The sequence below is a fragment of the Branchiostoma belcheri genome, unplaced genomic scaffold (genome assembly GCF_001625305.1).
Source record: "Branchiostoma belcheri isolate BF01 breed outbred unplaced genomic scaffold, Haploidv18h27 scaffold44, whole genome shotgun sequence".
Taxonomy (NCBI): Eukaryota; Metazoa; Chordata; class Leptocardii; order Amphioxiformes; family Branchiostomatidae; genus Branchiostoma; species Branchiostoma belcheri.
Genome location: NW_017804065.1, coordinates 2,047,457 through 2,068,169, shown reverse-complemented (window position 1 = coordinate 2,068,169; position 20,713 = coordinate 2,047,457). Strand labels below are relative to the sequence as shown.

Genomic DNA, 20,713 nt, shown 5'->3' with positions numbered 1-20,713 from the left:
ACACGCTTATCGGCACAGTAGCTATTGATCTAGAATAACGATGACTCCAGTCATGTGGAAGCACCGATACCACAAAACATATCCACACGCCAACACAAACGCATTCGGCTACACACACACACATACACACAAATACACACACACACACACACACACACACACACACAACACACACACACACAAACACACAAAAACACACAAACACACACACACACAATACACATAAACATACACACACAAACACATTTACACAAACACACACACTTTTACCCCTCACACAACGTCTGATTGAATTCAGAGACGTCGAGACATTACGTAATTTACACCGCCCCAGGCTCGCAGCTCTGTCGTGTTTACCATGTGGTACGTACACCTGCCCTCCCCTGCCGAGCTGTCAGGGTGACGTCACCAAGGATGCGTGTGGCTGCTGTGACGTCTGTGCTAAAGTGAGTTTAAGAATTTTGAACTTTAGCCAATGCTATCTATTGAGCTATGAAAATTGTAGATCCATCATTTTCACCATGTGCTACTATCTACACTTGCAACACTAGAAATACCCCCCCCCCCCAAATTTGTTTCTAATACAACAGTCGTGCAGGTTCAGCTGGCGTCCGGGGGTAGTCTGATTATATTTGGGTCACGACCACCTTTCGATATGAATCGAAATGAATTTAAAATAAATTTAGGTCAAATTTGTCCCCCGAGAACGCCTCTTATGTAGACCCGAATGGTTGGCTGGTGTTTTGCCGACTTAGTCAAATACTGGCTTGCGAACCATGTTCAAACGTTCCGACCAAGCACCGAATGCTTTAAACATTTTGAGTCATGTAGTGGAATTGACCGAACACCAGATAGCCCGGCCGACTTTACGCCGACCTGGTGGTGATGGTGGAAGTTTTGGGGGATTCAGCTAGTGGGGAGGGATAAGTAAATCGCCAAATGCATGCACAGAACGATATATTTTGGGACTACTAGTAATTTTTTAGATAATGTTTTCCCTGGGTAAATTTTGCCCCGAAAGGCCCAATTTTCTTGTAAGAAGGACAGAAGAATGTATATTTTTAAAAACATGGCCAAAAAGTGTGACCTTTTCCATGGTTTGACATGTCATTGACCTCTAAATACCTGTTCTCTGTGTGGACTGTCCCACTTTGCCAGGGGGTGAAACCCTGGTATCTTTTCAATACTTTGGCTGTAACTCATTAAAACGCACGAGTCGAACTTCCACTGTTTGTACCAAAAGACACCTGACAAATCTAGCTTTGCAGTGAGGGTAAAGACTTGAGGTCTGGGATAAAGGTAAATGTGTTTTAAAGTGCTTGTTTCTAGTGGTTTTAAATGTGTTTTAAAGGGCTTGTTTCTAGTGGTTTTAGCATATATTTCCAATGGGATGTCCTTATGCTGGTCCCTGCCCTACTGTTGGGGAGGCTAAGTTCGTTAGGGTGTGGCAGGGGCTATATGTTTGCCTTTTATAGCTTCTATATATACAAACTCGGCCACTCAATGATGATTTCCAAGTAAAGGAGCGGTCACATTTCCCAACCCAGTCGTTTGGAACGAAAATTATGATATGAGACAGCAAAACACACACAAAAAAAATGTTTCAGAAACTTAACCATGAGCACTACTTGTATACTCTTAATACAAATTGTTTATTTTTCGTTCACGTAAACAACCCGGCCGGGCCCCGGCTTTAAAATGTGACCGCGCACTATAGCTAACACACACACTCTTTATTGAATCTTTGCAAGCCTGGACACACATAAACAATACAAGAGAAGTTGTTGATTAGATTCCAGGTGAAAGCTGCGGTGGTCAATGGAACATTAGTGGTACATGCTCCAGCGGACTGACTTGTGTCGTAGACCCAAATGAACCTTTGGGCAACCAGGCTACTGGAACATGTGGTGCGTAAATATACATTCAACAAATAGTTGGTTTAAATAGTAACGTTTTTTTCATCAGGGCTATAAAAACCGATTAACTGTGCATTAGAGCCTGGTGTTACATGGTCTGCAGTGCACTGAAGCTAGATTTTACCATACCAATGCAGTTTCGAGCGCAAAGCAATTAAGATATACATCTACAAAAGTAATTATTGCAACCTAGTGTTACATGCGGTTCTAAATGTTAAGTATTTCTAAAAAAATAAATTTAATACAATGTAAATCTACAATGTTAATATCGTTATGTAATTATACAAATATTTGTTTTCTTCATGTATCAAAATACAAATACATTTGTCATTATCTATGGAAATATGATTTTGTAGGAAGGAAATGTGAATGGGAAGTTTATTGCAAATTTATGCCAGTAGGCTATTGAAAATTACAAACGTAAAGAAAGCTAGGGCATATTTTGTTGACCGTTTCAAATAATCTCTTTTAGTGACGTATTGAGGTAATAAAGTGGATTCCATCCTAATATATTCTTGATAAATCTTGGTTACTAGAGGATTCTTTCAGCAGTGACAAGTTTTTGAAGGGTAAGGATACTAACCTCCAAATTTTCGATGACTATCAGTCCATCTTGTTCACGGAGTGGCCTAGTCTCGCGAGAATGCGAGACTAGGCCCGAGACTTGCATCAGTCTGCTGGGCCCTACTTCCCATTGCCTCCTTTCGGAGCAAGGGTAAAGTATGTTTTGGGGAGCTCCCATCCTTCCGACCGGTCCGTTCTCGCGAGACTAGGCCACTGCGTGAACAAGATGGACTGATAGTCATCGAAAATTTGAAGGTTAGTATCCTTACCCTTCAAAAACTTGTCACTGCTGAAAGAATCCTCTAGTAACTGTATCTATACGTGGCAAATGAATCTCTTCAATTGATATATCGTATCCCTAGTATGTCCTCCAGACAGTAGTTGGAACAGCTGTGGGACGGCGTGTCCGAAAACATGTGATGGCCGTCCGTTCGCCTGCGCCGCGGTCTGTGTCCCCCGATGCGAATGTTATCCCTGGTACGTGCTGGACAACGGCAACTGCATACCAGAGGGCTTATGCAGCAGCGGCAATGATTGTAACTATGAAGGCCAGCATTATAACGTAAGTCATATGTCTTTAACATGTTTAAACTTCATTCCTTATTACAAAATAACCTTTTTGTGAGGTAAATGAGTCATCTTTGCACATTTGAGGAATATATTATTGCTGCCAAACGTTCTTGTTTGTTTGTTTTATTTTCATCCCCATTAGTGCTTGAAATCTTCCTGGGGCAGTCAACATAATAAAATGAATTGTAAAACACATAAACACGGCCTACCGGGGCGGGAGGGGGGGCGAGATCTACGGAGGCGGGGCGAAACCGCTAGCGACCTCACCCCCACTCGAAGAGCGAAATCGCTGGGGGGGGGGGGCAGGAGTCTACTGAGGCGGGGCGAAATCGCTAGCGACCTCATCCCCACTGGAGAGCGAAATCTCTGGGGGGGAGGCGAGATCGCTGTGACACCGGTAGTTCCTCTTTTCTGGCTCGCCTTTTCTGCTGTGCGGCAGTTCTGTGTGCTTACAAACTTTCAGACTTATAAACAGCTAAACGACGCATCTACAGCGTTACCACTAAACCAGCCATGAAAGTTATTTTGATACACACCTACAGTATGATGCATGTTTTATGTACCAAACTCAATCTCTACATTCCGTAGGATGGGGATGAGTGGGCCGTACGGGACTCGCCAGGGTTAGTTTGCCAGTGTGACGGTACACAGGTGGTCTGCTATGTTGTTGACTGCGCTCCTGTCTACAGTCATGTCATCGGGAGCAACGGACTGTGGACATGCTGGCGACAACGTTTGTATATATACAGTCTTTCACAAAACGCCACTCAGTAAACCTGTCCAACATTTCATGCAGAAATCTTTGTTAAATCAGGTCATCCTTTTTGGATAATTATATCTTTGTTAACACACTTGTTAGGGTCACAGATATGGGCACCGTAAAAGTATGTTTCCTAACGAATGATATTTGCCGTCTGAATAGTCAGTTCAGCACCCAGGGCAGCCTGTAGTCATAAACTCACCTTTAGTCATACCTGGGTACAATCTTCTCTCATGTATGTAATCCTTGTTATCAGGACCACACATTTTGTAGCCTTGATATTAGCATTTCATACATGGTTTTGAATACTATAATAATATAGGTCTGAAAAAAGGAGTTTTATTACATTAATTCCCTTGTACATCATTACTTCTGCCATTAAGGCAGACTTTCTTGACAGTTCTAAAAAGTAAAGATCATTAGGTTTTTATTGATTTATAACACATTGGGGGTATTGCGAAGGAAAGGAAGATAAAAAAAGGTAGTGTCCCCTATTGGAAAGGGGTCTGGAAACCCCAGCACTGAGTCAGAAACTCCAGCAGCTTAAGGGTTAAGATTTTATTTGAAAATCCATTTCGTGATATCATTTATTCTTATCAGTACTAAGGGTAATATTGCAAGAAAAAAAACAAATCCTTACGTTCACCTTATACGTCTTGACACATGAAACTGCATGTCAAGAACAAATAAAAATGCATATTTTACTGAATGAATGGTGGTGGTAAATTGAAATAATGAGAATAACAACAACAACACACATGTTGGTCCTTTTTGGCAACCAAAAAAGTGTCTATCAGCCTTTCTTCATTTGTTCCACAGAACGGTGCCCAACGGGATACACAGGCCGAGGTAAAAACTGTTACGATTTTGTAGAGACCCCGGCCAGTTTCCAGGACGCAGAACGGCATTGTGTCCAGGACGGCGCCATACTGGTTCGCATCGACCCCAAAAAGATGCACGTGTACAAGCGTCTGCAGGTAAGCACAATATGCGTGTATATTAGGCATTAGAATTAAAAGAAATTGTGTTTGAAAAGTTTTGTTGCACAGTTTCATTTTATGCATGTGGGCAATTTTTGTGTGCTGATATTTAAATCAGATCATCATTTGTGGTTACAAATTCAATTTGAAAATTCAATTAGAAACATAGATACCGAATTATTAGGAATTATGTAATCCTTTGGAATCTTAAATTACCCAATGGCCATATATATTGGCCAGTTATCCAAGCTGGCTCCCGCTGATTTTGAGAGCTTCACTCCGTTTCCTGTGACCCACCTTTTGACCTTGTCATTCTGCCTGACAATCCCTCCACAAATACACGTGCTGTCAACCTTCTCTGTTCAAACATACATGTATTGATACACAAATCCACAAGTCAGCCACTTAAAACAACACTCCTGTGCCTAGGAATTATTAAAGAAAATTATGACCATATTCTTTTGACAGTTATGTTTTCAAATTTTCCTCAGCGCGCGGCTAGTCGAACTGGCTCTGACATGTGGATCGGACTGAGTGACAGGGTGACCGAAGGGACGTTGACCTGGAGCAATGGTGACCCCTACAAGATAAAGAAGAGCAAGCGAAACAAGTTCTGGGCCAAACGTGCTTGGGGACAGAACAGCGAGGATAAAGATTGTGTTTACATGAGTAGGAGCGATAAGTACCGTTGGCGCTTTGGCAACTGTGACGATGAACGTTCTTTTATCTGCAGGTTCATGGGTTAAAACTGCATTTATCGCAACCCTCCTTGCTCTCCAAGCAGATATCTTTAGCGTATTTTTGGTACTCTCCAATCAGACGTTTGGGCTTTTTTGGCGTGTTTTTAGGCTTTTGTATCGGGCGTCTTTTTTGCACCCGTTGGGTAGGCGTAGAAAAGATACCATACAAAAAAGCAAGCCCGATACAAAATGCCTATTAGTAAATAAGTCAAATCACAAAATTCTGCTTGGAGAGTATATTTTTGCGTGTATGTAGGCGTTTTTGTCAGTCTTTTCGATATTTATGCAAACCCCAGGTGTCAAATGGAAACATTTTGGTAACTGCATATTGCCGAACGAATTTAATTTTGCTCTTGTGGCCAACAAAAGATCTGCTTGGAGAAAGTATATTACCTATAATTCCTATAATTCTCTATGTACATGTATTAACATAATATTATAGCCCTGTCAGTCCCTTAACTCCTGTCTTGCTAACTATTTTACACAATATTTTCAAATAATTTAAGGTCTTCATCAGGTCATAGATCCTTGACTTTTACCCCGCGGTGGCGTAGTTACTTCCGCGTTCGTTGCGTTTTGCTGCAGTGTAATGCGTTGCACCAGAAATACCCCCAAATCGTACATATGCATTGTGCTATACTGTGTGCGCAACACATTTATTGGTCCCACAGGACAAGGGTTTTTAATTAATAACGTGATAGGAAGGCGTGAAGACGGAAGCGTTTGATAAATGCATGATGCTATAGCTGTCTTATTGGTAAATCCGTTAATTAGTATGCTATAAATAGCTGAATTTAATCTTGTTAATTATGATGCACTGTTAGGTTCGACTTATAACAGTTATCTGTTATACTAGTAATACGTTAGGTTGTGCCCACGGTAAGGTCGTGATCTGACTTTCAAATATTTTATTCCGATAGTTACCCTGCGAACGATTTTATTGTTATGTTCGTCAGAATACTGACACTTTTTATCAAAATTGCTCACATGGATTCTACTTTAAGTCAGACTTTATACTATATATCGTATCATAATGAAAGTCATTGTAAAACTTAGTTACAAAAATATGTCTTAAAAAATTGCCACAAAAATCTATTAGTGTCTGAATCTATTTTAGTGGTAAAATTTGTTGATTAATGCCTGAAAATTTGTCACATGTAGATGAAAGACGGTAGAACGGTACAGTATGAATGTTGGGCGTGTTCTATGTATTGAGTGCGTCTCTAGTCTTCGGTGTCGTAGGTAATATAATCGCTTTGTACAATTGTTTTGTTTCTAAAAATTGAATGTTGAAATAATAATGTGACTTAACTACCGTATTATTTTCTACTATTGAAAGCTACGTAAAAGAAATGCGCAGCAACTAACTTTTTGGTGAAAGCAAATGCTTTCATTTCTTATTATTATTAAAATGATTGCCAGGGTTGAATAAATAGACATGCTAGAAAATTGAAGCTTTGCTGTTTTCTTAACTTTTAGTCTAATATTGCCGAGGAAAGGGGTTTGACTTTTTAGTTTAGCAGGGAGGTGATGAACATCCTTAGAATCTCCCATATGTTTTGTGCTTCTTGAAGGGAGAAAACCTAAATCACGGTAACTGATACAAACCATAGCAACAAGAAATAAGACAAGGCTATTAATAAAGACAAAGTCAATGCTAATGAGTCAGTTCTTCTTGTTAAGGTACAGGAGCTGGTGTTGTCTTGTCTAGGGGCAAGGAAAGGTCACGAAGGGTTGAGGGTGGGATTGTACATTCTCGACATATTGTCTAACTTATTGTTATACCGACAATATGTCATATTCTCATTGCTAGACATACAATAAAACATGTAAAACTATGTACATTCTTGGCATACGTCTACGGCCGTTCGTAGTTTATTAGCAATACAACAATACAAGGAACAGACAACAGGTTTAACAGAAGACAGTGTGGATATTAAACGTATAACAACAAAGTGAGTCAGTTTAGGTAAGCAAAGTTCTTACTGCACAGTTTATTCAACAGTATCCAACTGTATCGTACTGCTAGTAAATCAGTAATAATACAGCTACTAGTCAAAATGAGAAATACAATAACTTTAAGAACTACTGTGTACGGATTGACTGATACAACCCAACAGATCAAAACTTAAACAGGTTTGATATCCTAACAACCGAAATATTTCTATGACATGCCATCTCGCTATGTTATGTAATGCTAAGTACATATACATGTACATACATGGTCACAGCATATTTCATGATGAATTACGTCTTGTACATTGTAGAAAAATCTTTCACGCGTGTATGCTTTTTGAAGAGAGAAAAACATATCTGGTAACATTCAATGTCACACTGGTAAGGATGGCTGTTGGCTGGTACAAGTCTTCACACATGTATGTCTCTTTAGACTACTTGGATAAGTGAAGCTTCTATTGCACAGTTCACAGTTGTAGGGTTTCTCACCAGTGTGAGTCCGCACGTGGCTCGCCAGATTACCCAGCTGACTAAACTGTTTGCCGCACTCCTCACATCTGTACGGTTTCTCACCAGTGTGAGTCTTCATGTGTTGTTTCACGCTACGGAGGTGGCTGAAATGTTTTCCACACTCCGCACATGTGAAAGGTTTCTCACCTCTATGGGTCTTTGCGTGTTCTTTCATATTATCTAGCCGACTGAACTGTTTGCCACACTGCCAAGCGGTAGGGTTTCTCACCGGTGTGAGTCCGCATGTGAGTTTTCAGATGACTCAGCTGACTGAATCGCTTGCCGCACTCTTCACACCGGTACGGTTTCTCGGCAGTGTGAGTCCGCATGTGGCTTGCCAGAGAACACATATGTCTAAAATGATTGCCACAGACCTCACATATGTACGGTTTTTCACCACTGTGGGTCGTCATATGCACCTTTAGATTACCTAGCCGACTGAACTGTTTACCGCATTCCTCACACAGGTAGGGCTTCTCGCCAGTGTGAGTCCGCATGTGACTCCACAGACTACTCGACTGGTTGAACTGTTTGCCGCACTCCTCACATCCGTACGGCTTCTCTCCAGTGTGACTCCGCATATGTTCCTTTAGAGTTCCTGGATGAGCAAACTGTTTGCCGCACTCCTTGCACTTGTAAGACTTCTCCCTTGTGTGGGTTAGCGCGTGTTTCTTCAGATGTGCCAGCCAACTGAACTGCCTGCCACAGTCTTCACAGCGGTATGCGTTGATACCAGTGTGTATCTTCATATGTAGCCGCAGTCCCTTCAGTTGACTGAACCCTTTGCCACACTCCTCGCATTTGTACGGTTTCTCACCAATGTAAGTTCTCACGTGTTCCTTCTGATGACCCAGCTCACTGAACTGTTTGTCAGAGTCCTCACATTTCTGTTGTTTCTTGTTCGTGTCATTTCCCGTGTGTGACATGTTGGACTGCATCTGTATCGTCGTGCTGTTGGTCGTCATGGCACAACTGTGTAGTCTGTGATGCTATCGATGAAATGGCTGTGAAAAAAAATAAGACAAAAATTGTAAAAATAAGCTTAAACCATAAACACAACTAGAAAATAAACATCGTTATACATTACTGAAATAATGAGACACATAATAAATATGAGTTTATTAAGAACAGACTAAATGCTATCTGTCAACAACATGCTTAGTTGATTAAGATTTATCAATAAATAAGGTATTAAAAACTTATATTTTCAAAGAACTATCGTCGATGGGAAATCGATGCCACCAAGAACAGTTTGGGAATTATCTCTTGAAAGCTTCCACAACTCCTGCAATTGAACGTGCAACGATTGGGTGGACGTTCGGTGTATTATAATAGCTAGCTGTCACCTTGCCGTGTGCCTGCAACGCTAGTGTATTACGACGAAGGGCGTTATGCCGACTCTACCGGTACAGATAACTTCGGACGTTATATTTTTAAGCGTAAGACTAGTAACCATTCCATGTGTACCCAAAAACCTTGCCGTAGAAACAACAAGGCTGACTTGCATTCCTGTGTGCCACTATGCCCGTACTTGTAAGAGACGGGAAACGAAACAACATAAGCTGTACTTACCAAAGAGCGACAGCAGGATGGTTTGAAGGCAACGCCGATTCTTGAGTCTTCAGAGTCAGGAATGATAAAATCAGACTGGTCAACTCTCTTATAAAGAAACTGATTGGGCAGTAATACCGGTTTGGTAGGTTTACACTTGATTTTGAAATAGGAAAAAGAACAATGCTTGCTACATGGATTTGCATAGAAATAGTTAAGACAAATGAATGAGGCAAAGACAAATTTCAGAAAAACTACGGAAAACAAGGAATAAGACAAAGCTAAGACAATGCTAATGTTAATGAGTGAGTTAGCTCTTCTTGTTTGAGTACAAGAGTCGTGTTGTCTTAAGAAGATGGCGGGACTGGATGGTAGAACTTGAAGGTTGACACGTAGGCCTTCTTTTGAGGGTGCACGGTGGTCAAATTCTGCCCTGGTCATGGAGAGTCCAACATGCATTATTGACGGCTCAATATGATTGTAACTGCTTTCCGACAATCGTGGGATTTCTTAAAAAATGCCCTCAATTTTGAATAATGGGTAATTTAGTGAAAAAAGGCAAAAAAATCCAATTTTTTTCACCTATTTGTCGACAAAAACTATGCTTTAAGTTGGAAATTAAAAAAAAAATCCCAAACACAACTTTTATATCACTCCTACATAGTCGTCGAAAAATATACAAATTGGAGATCTTGCGCAATATATGTAGCAACATTTAAACGATGATTGGCTAAAATATGGCACTCCGAAAATTATCGACTTTCCTAGCGAAATAAAAAAAACAACAAATTTTACGCAGAAATTACATTTGAATGTATGTAATGACGATATTTTTTTTTATTTCAACGAAATTTTCCTTCGATACTATTTTGTTTATTTTCAATTGCTTTACGTTTAACCTAAAATTGCGTATTGAAACCCAATACTTTTTCGAACGCCCCTAGCAATGGGAAAGAATGCCGTAGTGACAGACCGACGTGGTGGGACTGTACATTCTCTCATATATTGCCTGTCTAGCTGTTTGAAACAGCGAAGCTGGTGGTCTATTATGTATGTGAATTTGAGACCTCGTATTGTACCTGGTTGTGTTGAAATTGGTGAAACAGTACACAGGGGTAGTCGTTATTGCTATCTCTGAGAGGTCCATGGTAACTGTCCTTTTTGTTTTTGGTTGACTTGTCTCCCCATTGTAATAAAAAAAGGGCGTTCTCACAAGTAATTCTGTCTTAGATATGCCTTACATATTGCTCGTATGAAATATCTAAAGATCGGATACGCAACAAGCTTTCAAATAAATGAATTCAACTTCATTTTTCGCAAGTCACTGTCGAGGTCAAAAGCGCTGTGTAGCAGAACATAAAGCAAAAAAAATCTGATACAGTCATTAAAATTCTTAACAAATGAACAACACATTCAATAGATATAAACGAACGTGTTGTAAATTTTAGTCTCACCCCATTCCTATATGTACCGGTGCAATAGCTCAATTGGTAGAGTGCTCGCTTTGTAACCGGGAGGTCGTGAGTTCAAACCCCGGCCGGGTCATACCAAAGACTTTAAAAATACCCACTTCTTTTTCTGCTTAGCACTCAGCATCTATGTGAAAGGGTGTGGGAAGGTCACCCCATTCCTATATGTACCGGTGCAATAGCTCAATTGGTAGAGTGCTCGCTTTGTAACCGGGAGGTCGTGAGTTCAAACCCCGGCCGGGTCATACCAAAGACTTTAAAAATACACACTTCTTTCTCTGTTTAGCACTCAGCATCTATGAGAAAGGGTGTGGGAAGGTCAAACACACAGCACTACCAGCGTACCAGCCCCCTGCTGTAGTGCATTGCACAACTGTGTGTCGCCCAAGGGCTAAAGAAATGGATATGGACACCACCCTACGCTCTGCATAACAGCATGGGAGACCTTTCCTTTCCCCCATTCGGCAAAATTACTCTGCCATGCAACTGGTGTTTGAAAAAAAATTATTTCGTTCCAGCTTAAATATATCAACCAGAGATATCTACGCCATCCTTTTCAAAAGAAAAACACACTATTTGTGTTTATGGTTTATTACAACAATGCCTACAATACAAGGACCAGACAACAGATTTTAGAAAGGTAGTGTAAAAACAAAGACTTGCATCAGAACACAGACGCTTTAAGCGTAAAGCAAAAATAAGTACATGATGTAGAAGACGATGATTCTTCTTCATGGTCCTGCGAGACCGATTAAATGCCTACTGTACAGTGTTTCCCTTGTCCTGCTGTGCGCAACATATGTCGCGCGGCACATACGTATACAGTACCATCTATATTACACCCTGTATAGGTACGATTTGGAGGTATTTCTCGTGCAACGCATCACACCGCAGCGAAACGCAACGAATGCGGAAGTAACTATGCCACTGCAGGGCAAAAAAAATGTGGGGGTCTATGATCTAATTAAGACATGAAATTATTGAAAAATATTGTGCCAGGAATGCCAGCAGGACATAAAACGTATAATGACACGGTAAGTCATTCTAGGTAAACCACATTCTCATTTTTTCTAATCGTACCAGATCGTACTAAATAAGTATTGATATTATACAGGGATTAGTCAAAATAACAAATAAAACAACTTTACGAACTATCTGTTCTGCTTGACTAATACAACGCAACAGATAAAAACTTTAACAAACGGATTTGATACATTAACAACCAAAAAAAAATATAACCACAGACTTCACATTTGTAGGGCATGCGATTGATGTGTGAAAAAAGTTCTTTCGTTGTTCCAACTTAAATATATCAACCAGAAATATCTACTCAATCCTTCTCAAAAGAAAACACTATTTGTGTTCATGGTTTATTAGAATAATGCCTACAATACAAGGACCAGACAACAGATTTTACAACATGTAGACTAAGTGTTGATATAAAACGTATAACAACAAGGCAAGTCAGTCTAGGTAAATCAAATTCTCATCTTTTTTTTTCCTAATCCAACCAGATCGTACTGAATAAGTTTTGATATTTTACAGGGATTAGTCAAAATCACAAATATAATGACTTCAAGAACTATATGTTCTGCTTGACTAAAACAACGCAACAGATAAACAACCAAAAAGATTCTTTGACATTTCATGCAGAAATAATGCTAAGTATATTTCGTCACATGTATATGCGCTGAAATTGCATTATGTTCATCATATGACATAGTCTAAACGCATATAAACCTTTTTCCTTCCCTTCTTTTCTTATTGTTTTTGTCACCCGTTACCACACATTTCTGGAAACTTTCAATGTCACACTGGTAGGAATGGTTACTGGCTGGAATTAGTCTGCACACATGCATGTTTCTTCAGACTACTTGAATGAGCGAAGCTTCTGTGACACTGTTCACATTTGTACGGTTTCTCACCAGTGTGTGTTCGCATGTGACTTGCCAGATTACCCAGCTGACTGAAGTGGTTTCCACAGACCTCACACCGGTACGGTTTCTCACCAGTGTGAGTCTTCATGTGTTGTTTCACGCTACGGAGTTGGCTGAAATGCTTTCCCGACAATCGTGGGATTTTTGAAAAAATGCTCTCAATTTTGAATTATGGGTAATTTAGTGGAAAAAGGCAAAAAAATCAATTTTTTTTCACCTATTTGTCGACAAAAACTATACTTTAAGTTGGAAATTTAAAAAAAATCCCCAACACGACTTTTATATCATTCCTATATAGTCGTCGAAAAATATATGTAGCAACATTTAAACGATGATTGGCTAAAATATGGCACTCCGAAAATTATCAACTTTCCTAGCGAAATGAAAAAATCACCCATTTTACGTAGAAATTACCATTGAATGTATGTAATGACATCTTTTTTATTTCAACGAAATTTTCCTTCAATACTATTTTGTTTATTTTAAATTGTTTTAAGTTTAACCTAAAATTGCGTATTGAAACCCAATACTTTTTTCAAACGCCCCTAGCAATGGGAAAGAATGCCGTAGTGACAGACCGACGTGGTGGGACTGTACATTCCCTCATATATTGCCTGTCTAGCTGTTTGAAACAGCAAAGCTGGTGGTCTATCATGTGTGTGAATTTGAGACCTCGTATTGTACCTGGTTGTGTTGAAATTGGTGAAACAGTACACAGGGGTAGTCGTTATTGCTATCTCTGAGAGGTCCATGCATGGTAACTGTCCTTTTTGTTTTTGGTTGATTTGTCTCCCCATTGTAATGAAAAGGGCATTCTGACAAGTAATTCTGTCTTAGATATGCCTTACATATTGCTCGCATAAAATATCTAAAGATTGGATACGCAACAAGCTTTTAAATAAACAAATTCAACTTCATTTTTCGCAAGTCTCTGTCGAGGTCAACAGCGCTGTGTAGCAGAACATAAAGCAAAAAAAAAATCTGATACAATCATTAAAATTCTTAACAAATGAACAACACATTCAATAGATATAAACGAACGTGTTGTAAATTTTAGTCTGAACCCATTCGTATATGTACCGGTGCAATAGCTCAATTGGTAGAATGCTCGCTTTGTAACCGGGAGGTCGTGAGTTCAAACCCCGGCCGGGTCATACCAAAGACTTTAAAAATACACACTTCTTTCTCTGTTTAGCACTCAGCATCTATGAGAAAGGGTGTGGGAAGGTCAAACACACAGCACTACCAGCGGACCAGCCAGAGATATCTACGCCCTCCTTTTCAAAAGAAAAAAGCACTATTTGTGTTTATGGTTTATTACAACAATGCCTACAATACAAGGAACAGACAACAGATTTTACAAAGGTAGTGTAAAAACAAAGACTTGCATCAGAACACAGACGCTTTAAGCGTAAAGCAAAAATAAGTACATGATGTAGAAGACGATGATTCTTCTTCATGGTCCTGCGAGACCGATTAAATGCCTACTGTACAGTGTTTCCCTTGTCCTGCTGTGCGCAACATATGTCGCGCGGCACATACAGTACCATCTATATTACACCCTGTATAGGTACGATTTGAAGGTATTTCTCGTGCAACGCATCACACCGCAGCGAAACGCAACGAATGCGGAAGTAACTATGCCACTGCAGGGCAAAAAAATGTGGGGGTCTATGATCTAATTAAGACATGAAATTATTGAAAAATATTGTGCCAGGAATGCCAGCAGGACATAAAACGTATAATGACACGGTAAGTCATTCTAGGTAAACCACATTCTCATTTTTTCTAATCGTACCAGATCGTACTAAATAAGTATTGATATTATACAGGGATTAGTCAAAATAACAAATAAAACAACTTTACGAACTATCTGTTCTGCTTGACTAATACAACGCAACAGATAAAAACTTTAACAAACGGATTTGATACATTAACAACCAAAAAAAAAGATTACCACAGACTTCACATTTGTAGGGCATGCGATTGATGTGTGAAAAAAGTTCTTTCGTTGTTCCAACTTAAATATATGAACCAGGAATATCTACGCCATCCTTTTAAAAAAAACACTATTTGTGTTCATGGTTTATCAGAATAATGCCTACAATACAAGGACCAGACAACAGATTTTACAACAGGTAGACTAAGTGTTGATATAAAACGTATAACAACAAGGCAAGTCAGACTAGGTAAATCAAATTCTCATCTTTTTTTTTCCTAATCCAACCAGATCGTACTGAATAAGTTTTGATATTTTACAGGGATCAGTCAAAATCACAAATATAATGACTTCAAGAACTATATGTTCTGCTTGACTAAAACAACGCAACAGATAAACAACCAAAAAGATTCTTTGACATTTCATGCAGAAATAATGCTAAGTATATTTCGTCACATGTATATGCGCTGAAATTGCATTATGTTCATCATATGACATAGTCTAAACGCACATAAACCTTTTTCCTTCCCTTCTTTTCTTATTGTTTTTGTCACCCGTTACCACACATTTCTGGAAACTTTCAATGTCACACTGGTAGGAATGGTTACTGGCTGGAATTAGTCTGCACACATGCATGTTTCTTCAGACTACTTGAATGAGCGAAGCTTCTGTGACACTGTTCACATTTGTACGGTTTCTCACCAGTGTGTGTTCGCATGTGACTTGCCAGCTTACCCAGCTGACTGAAGTGGTTTCCACAGACCTCACACCGGTACGGTTTCTCACTAGTGTGAGTCTTCATGTGTTGTTTCACGCTACGGAGTTGGCTGAAATGTTTTCCACACTCCTCACATGTGAAAGGTTTCTCACCACTGTGCGTCTTCGCGTGTTCTTTCATATTATATAGCCGACTGAACTGGTTGCCACACTCCTTACACCGGTAGGGTTTCTCACCGGTGTGAGTCCGCATGTGAGTTTTCAGATGACTCGGCTGACTGAACTGTTTACCGCACTCCTCACACCGGTACGGTTTCTCACCAGTGTGAGTCCGCATGTGGCTTGCCAGAGAACACAGGTGTCTAAAATGATTGCCACAGACCTCACATCTGTACGGTTTCTCACCAGTGTGGGTCTTCATATGCTGTTTTAGACCACATAGCTGGCTGAACTGTTTGCCGCACTCCTCACACCGGTACGGTTTCTCACCAGTGTGAGTCCGCATGTGACTCCTCAGGCTACACGACTGGCTGAACTGTTTGCCGCACTCCTCGCACCGATGTGATTTCTCCCTTGTGTGTGTTAGCGCGTGTTTCTTCAGATGTGCCAGCCAACTGAACTGCATGCCACAGTCTTCGCAGTGGTAGGGCTTTTTACCAGTGTGTATCTTCATATGTAGCCGCAGCCCCATCAGCTGACTGAACCCTTTGCCACACTCCTCACATCTGTACGGTTTCTTACCACTGTGAGTTTTCACGTGTTCCTTCAGATGACCCAGCTCACTGAACTGTTTGTTAGAGTCCTCACATTTCTGTTGTTTCTTGTTCGTGTCATTTCCCGTGTGTGACATGTTGGACTGCACCTCTATCGTCGTGCTGTTGGTCGACATGGCACAAGTGTTTGGTCTGTGGTGATATTGATGAAATGGCTGTGAAAAAAAAAATTGTAAAAAAATAAACCATAAACACAACTAGAAAATGAACATCGTTATATATTACTGAAATAATGAGACACAAAATTAGTCAAGAATAGACTAAAGTCTATCTGTCAACAACATACTTAGTTAATTCAGATTTATCAACTATCGAACTATCGTCGATGGGAACTCAATGCCACCAAGAACAGTTTCGGCATTATCGCTTGAAAGCTTCCAATAACTCCTGCAATTAAATGTGCAGCGGTTGTGTGGTTGTTCGGTGTCTTATAACTAGCTGCCGCCGTACCGTGTGCCCACAAAGCTAGTGTAGTACGCCGAAGGTCGTTATGCCGACTATACCGGTACAGATAACTTCGGACGTTTTATTGTTAAGCGTATCTAGCAACCTTTTCACATGTACCCCATGCTGTAGAAACAGCAAGGCTAACTTGCATTCCTGTGCATTACTAGGCATGTACTTGCAGAGATACGGGAAATAAAACAACATAAGCTGTACTTACCAAAGAGTAACGCACAAACAAGCGACAGCAGGATGGTTTGAAGGCAACGCCGATTGTTGAGTCTTCAGAGTCAGGAATGATAAAATTAGATTGGTCAACTCTCTTATAAAGAAACTGATTGGGCAGTAAAACCGGTTTAGTATGTTTGCACTTGATTATAAGATAGGACAAAGAACAATGCTTCCTATGCCGATTTGCATAAGAATAGTTAAGACAACGCATAAAATACTAGTAGTGCAACGCTTTTCAAAGAACCAATGATGAGAAAGCTAAATAAAGATGTCCCCATGCACTCGGTCAAGTTAATACTTAGTACAGTAAAGTACATGTACGTTTGCTACGTAATATGTACATTATTGTAGTTACATTGTTCGGTGTCTACAACACAACCAGGGTCACTCTTTTAAACTGGAGTCCACGGAAATCTTAGACCGCGAAACACGCTGGTGGGAACGGGGTGTTAAAGAGGCAATGTATGAAAGAATATACAACCCCACCCTCAACAGGAGGGGGGGTCCAAACTGTAAACTGGATGGTTAAACTCCCTCGGCGTGTTGTATCTCTCTATTTGGCCAATTTCTACTATTTCCAGCCACGCTCTCAAGCCTGGTAGAGGCTATGGATTTTGAACCCCTGGCGGCTTTCCTTGATACTGCAGCAAAACTGTCGCCGAATTCGGTATGAGGTTAGTTCGTGACCTATCAAAGTAACGATTAGATTTTTAAAAAAACCACCTGGCGTTTCTCCCTGGTACTGCAGCAGAAATGTCGGTTTTTATCTCTCGTGTTCTGGACTTGCTAGGGTTAATGTTTTGGGCGGCCACCGAAAAATCATGACACACGAGCTTAAAATCTGATCTAATAGGTAACATAACCTCATACTAAATTTCTTGACAATATTAATACCTCTAAAGCTTCTTGAGTTACCTTGCTAAACCACACACATACACAGATGCATGTATGCCACATGCATGCATACATGCATACATACATACATACAAACATAGTATTCCATACATCAGACATATACATACATGCATACATACATAAATACATACATTGTACATAGAAACATAGAGACGACTTGTTTTAGGTATTTGGCTTCGACTATGGCTATGAAATCGTTTTGGTACTTTTTGGCAGATTATGCACGATAAAGTTTGAAGACATGGTTCGAGGTTCACAATTTTTAGTCGGCAGGTTGTCTTAGTGATGGGCATTGTCAAGGCGAAAAATGGGCTTCGTGGGGGGTTTTTACGTCACTGGAGCTGACCTTTGTGTTTGCGTTTTTTGTTGTACTCCAGATAACTTGGGAATCCTTAAATGGTTGTCTATGATTTTTAGTTGGCAAGTCGCCGTTGAGAATACGAAGGTCAAGTTTGGATATGGGCCTCGTGGGGGGTTCACATGTCATTGAATTTGATAATTCAATGATAATTCAATGATAATTCAATTTGATAATTCAATGATAATTCAAATTCATTGAATTTGATTATTCAATGATAATTCAATGATAATTCAATGATAATTCGGGATAATTCGAGAATCTGCAAATGGATGCCTTTGACCTAATATTACAACCAAAATTACCTAAATTTGGTATAGGAGTGCCTTTGACGTATGTCCAAAGAACTATACTCACATTTGTTGTAAACACTACTTTGAATTTGTGTAAAAAAAGTTTTTCTGCTCTTTCCAGACAAAATGCTTTTATGCCCTTGTATTAAAACCAAACGACCTGAAATTTGTTATAGATGTGTATAAAATTGTGTAAAATGGGTCTTTTTTGATATGCCCAAAGAACAGAGCTGTAAGGGTAGGGACCAGCAAATCGTCATGCGCAGAACTAGCAGTGTGTACACGATTTATTTCTGTACCGAAAATCAGAAAATCTAGTTTTGCCTTAAATAGGCCTAAAACACTCGAATTTTGCTGTACAATGTCTGTTGTAGTCACCATAAATTGAGAGACTTGGCCGAACTTATGCGGAAGTCAAATTTAGACGTCGACTCACATGAAATAACATAGAAAGTTAATTCATTTGAGAACATTTTATCGTCCAGAAACGATTAAAATTGCCCTTAACGGAGAGTCGGGGGGGGGGCAAAGGGGGAGGGGGCGCCTATAGCTAGGACCCGACATGTATATCCGGACTTTTGGACCCCAAAACAGTAGAATGATGCGTTTTTTTTTCTCAGAATCTGACAGCTGCGGCTAGAAACATTGGAATCAATCAAAATTACGTCATCGATGACGTAATTTACTGCGCATGCGCCGTCTTATTTTAGGTCTCGGAACGGAGTTTCCTTCCGTATTTCGAGCAATTTGACACCCTCAGCCCGACGGGCTGTCATTTCTGTACTAAACGCGGGTCGGAATTTTTCACTCTTTTGATGGAAAGGGGTGCCGTTCCGCTTACCAATAGACTTGATTGATATTTTATGCACCCAATTTATTTAGGGCACATCAAAATACATTTTTAACCCTACCTAGACCGGGCTTTTTTTGACATGGGGGGACGGGGGGGGGCTCTTTTGACCCCACCTAAGAACTCGCGAACGGTATGTCGCATGACCACCAAATTTTCAGAGAATGGTGTACTAGTAAAAATTTATCATATCTACAATTTTTATGTCGTTATGACGTAATATGACGCCATTATGACGTCATTAATGTGATTTTATTGGCCAAAACCGTCTAAATAGGTTTTCCCAGAAAACCTCCCTTGTATACAACATAACTTTACCAAAAGTGTTTATGACAGAATATTAGTGTGTACTAAGTCTTATGTTGCCCATAGCAACACCGGTGACGTCATAAAATGACGTCATGCATATTTAAGATATCCGCCATCTTGGATCATCAAGCTTGAATTTTCAAAAATAGTTTTTTTTTTCATGATAAAGCCTAAAATACATTGTAAACATACTAAACACCTTTATTCAAACCTTTTTTGTAAAAAGAAATGGAAGTATTGATGAAATTTTAATGAAAATAACCCGTATATACCTTTTCTAATGATATGGTCCGCCATCTTGGATTTTGACCAATGACGTCATCAAATTAGCATAAATTATGCATATTTAATGATAAAATTTACATAAAATTATATGGGATGTTATTAATATTAGAAACCATGAGTAACTTGACATAAAACCCATAAAATTCTATTGTTGAAACAAAAAGTACTAAATTTAGCAAAAAATGCCTGTCAGAAACCCGTTGCCATGGCAACACAAAGAATTATTATCTTATTCCAATGATAGAGAATTGTTGCCAACAATATTTTAGGAAAAGTCACCAAGTTTGGTCGTTCCTTCTTTCAGGCGTCACGCCAATACAGCAGGCTCAGAATTATTGGTGGACGTCAATTGCCTCAGGTGCAAGTAACCCTAACCCCATCTACAACTCCAGAGAAGGTAAAATCACTTTTTGCAAGACTTGTCTAACTACAAAACAGCATCAACTGTACCCCCCCCCCACTTTAAGTCCAAACCTAGGATCCTTGAAATGAGCTTCAGAAGTAGATGTCTATTAAAAACAATTTACTCGTGCACGTATTAGCAGGCTGTTTCTCGAATATCCATTGTAATTTGGAAATGATCAGAATGAAGATCTGGTACTACTGATTAGTTCGAATATCTCTTTAGGTATGATGTGTTGTGTAG

The 20,713-nt window shown here is 39.7% G+C and overlaps 1 protein-coding gene and 1 long non-coding RNA gene across 2 annotated transcripts; one reads left to right on the top strand and one right to left on the bottom strand.

Moving 5' to 3' along the window:
* The first annotated feature begins 1,798 nt into the window (after positions 1–1,798).
* Positions 1,799–3,799, top strand: LOC109478475. Its single transcript, XR_002140729.1, has 3 exons — positions 1,799–1,907; positions 2,843–3,042; positions 3,639–3,799. It is a non-coding gene; the product is annotated as an uncharacterized LOC109478475 (long non-coding RNA).
* A 4,265-nt stretch (positions 3,800–8,064) lies between these two features.
* Positions 8,065–17,119, bottom strand: LOC109478429 (zinc finger protein 729-like). The gene is made up of 5 exons (XM_019779960.1): positions 17,047–17,119; positions 15,501–16,537; positions 12,848–13,108; positions 9,472–9,526; positions 8,065–8,985 (listed from the first exon to the last, which is right to left on the bottom strand). The coding sequence occupies exons 2-5, from the start codon at positions 16,496–16,498 to the stop codon at positions 8,173–8,175; spliced, it is 2,127 nt and encodes a 708-aa protein (XP_019635519.1). The 5' UTR covers positions 16,499–16,537; positions 17,047–17,119; the 3' UTR covers positions 8,065–8,172.
* Between the last annotated feature and the right edge of the window lie 3,594 nt (positions 17,120–20,713).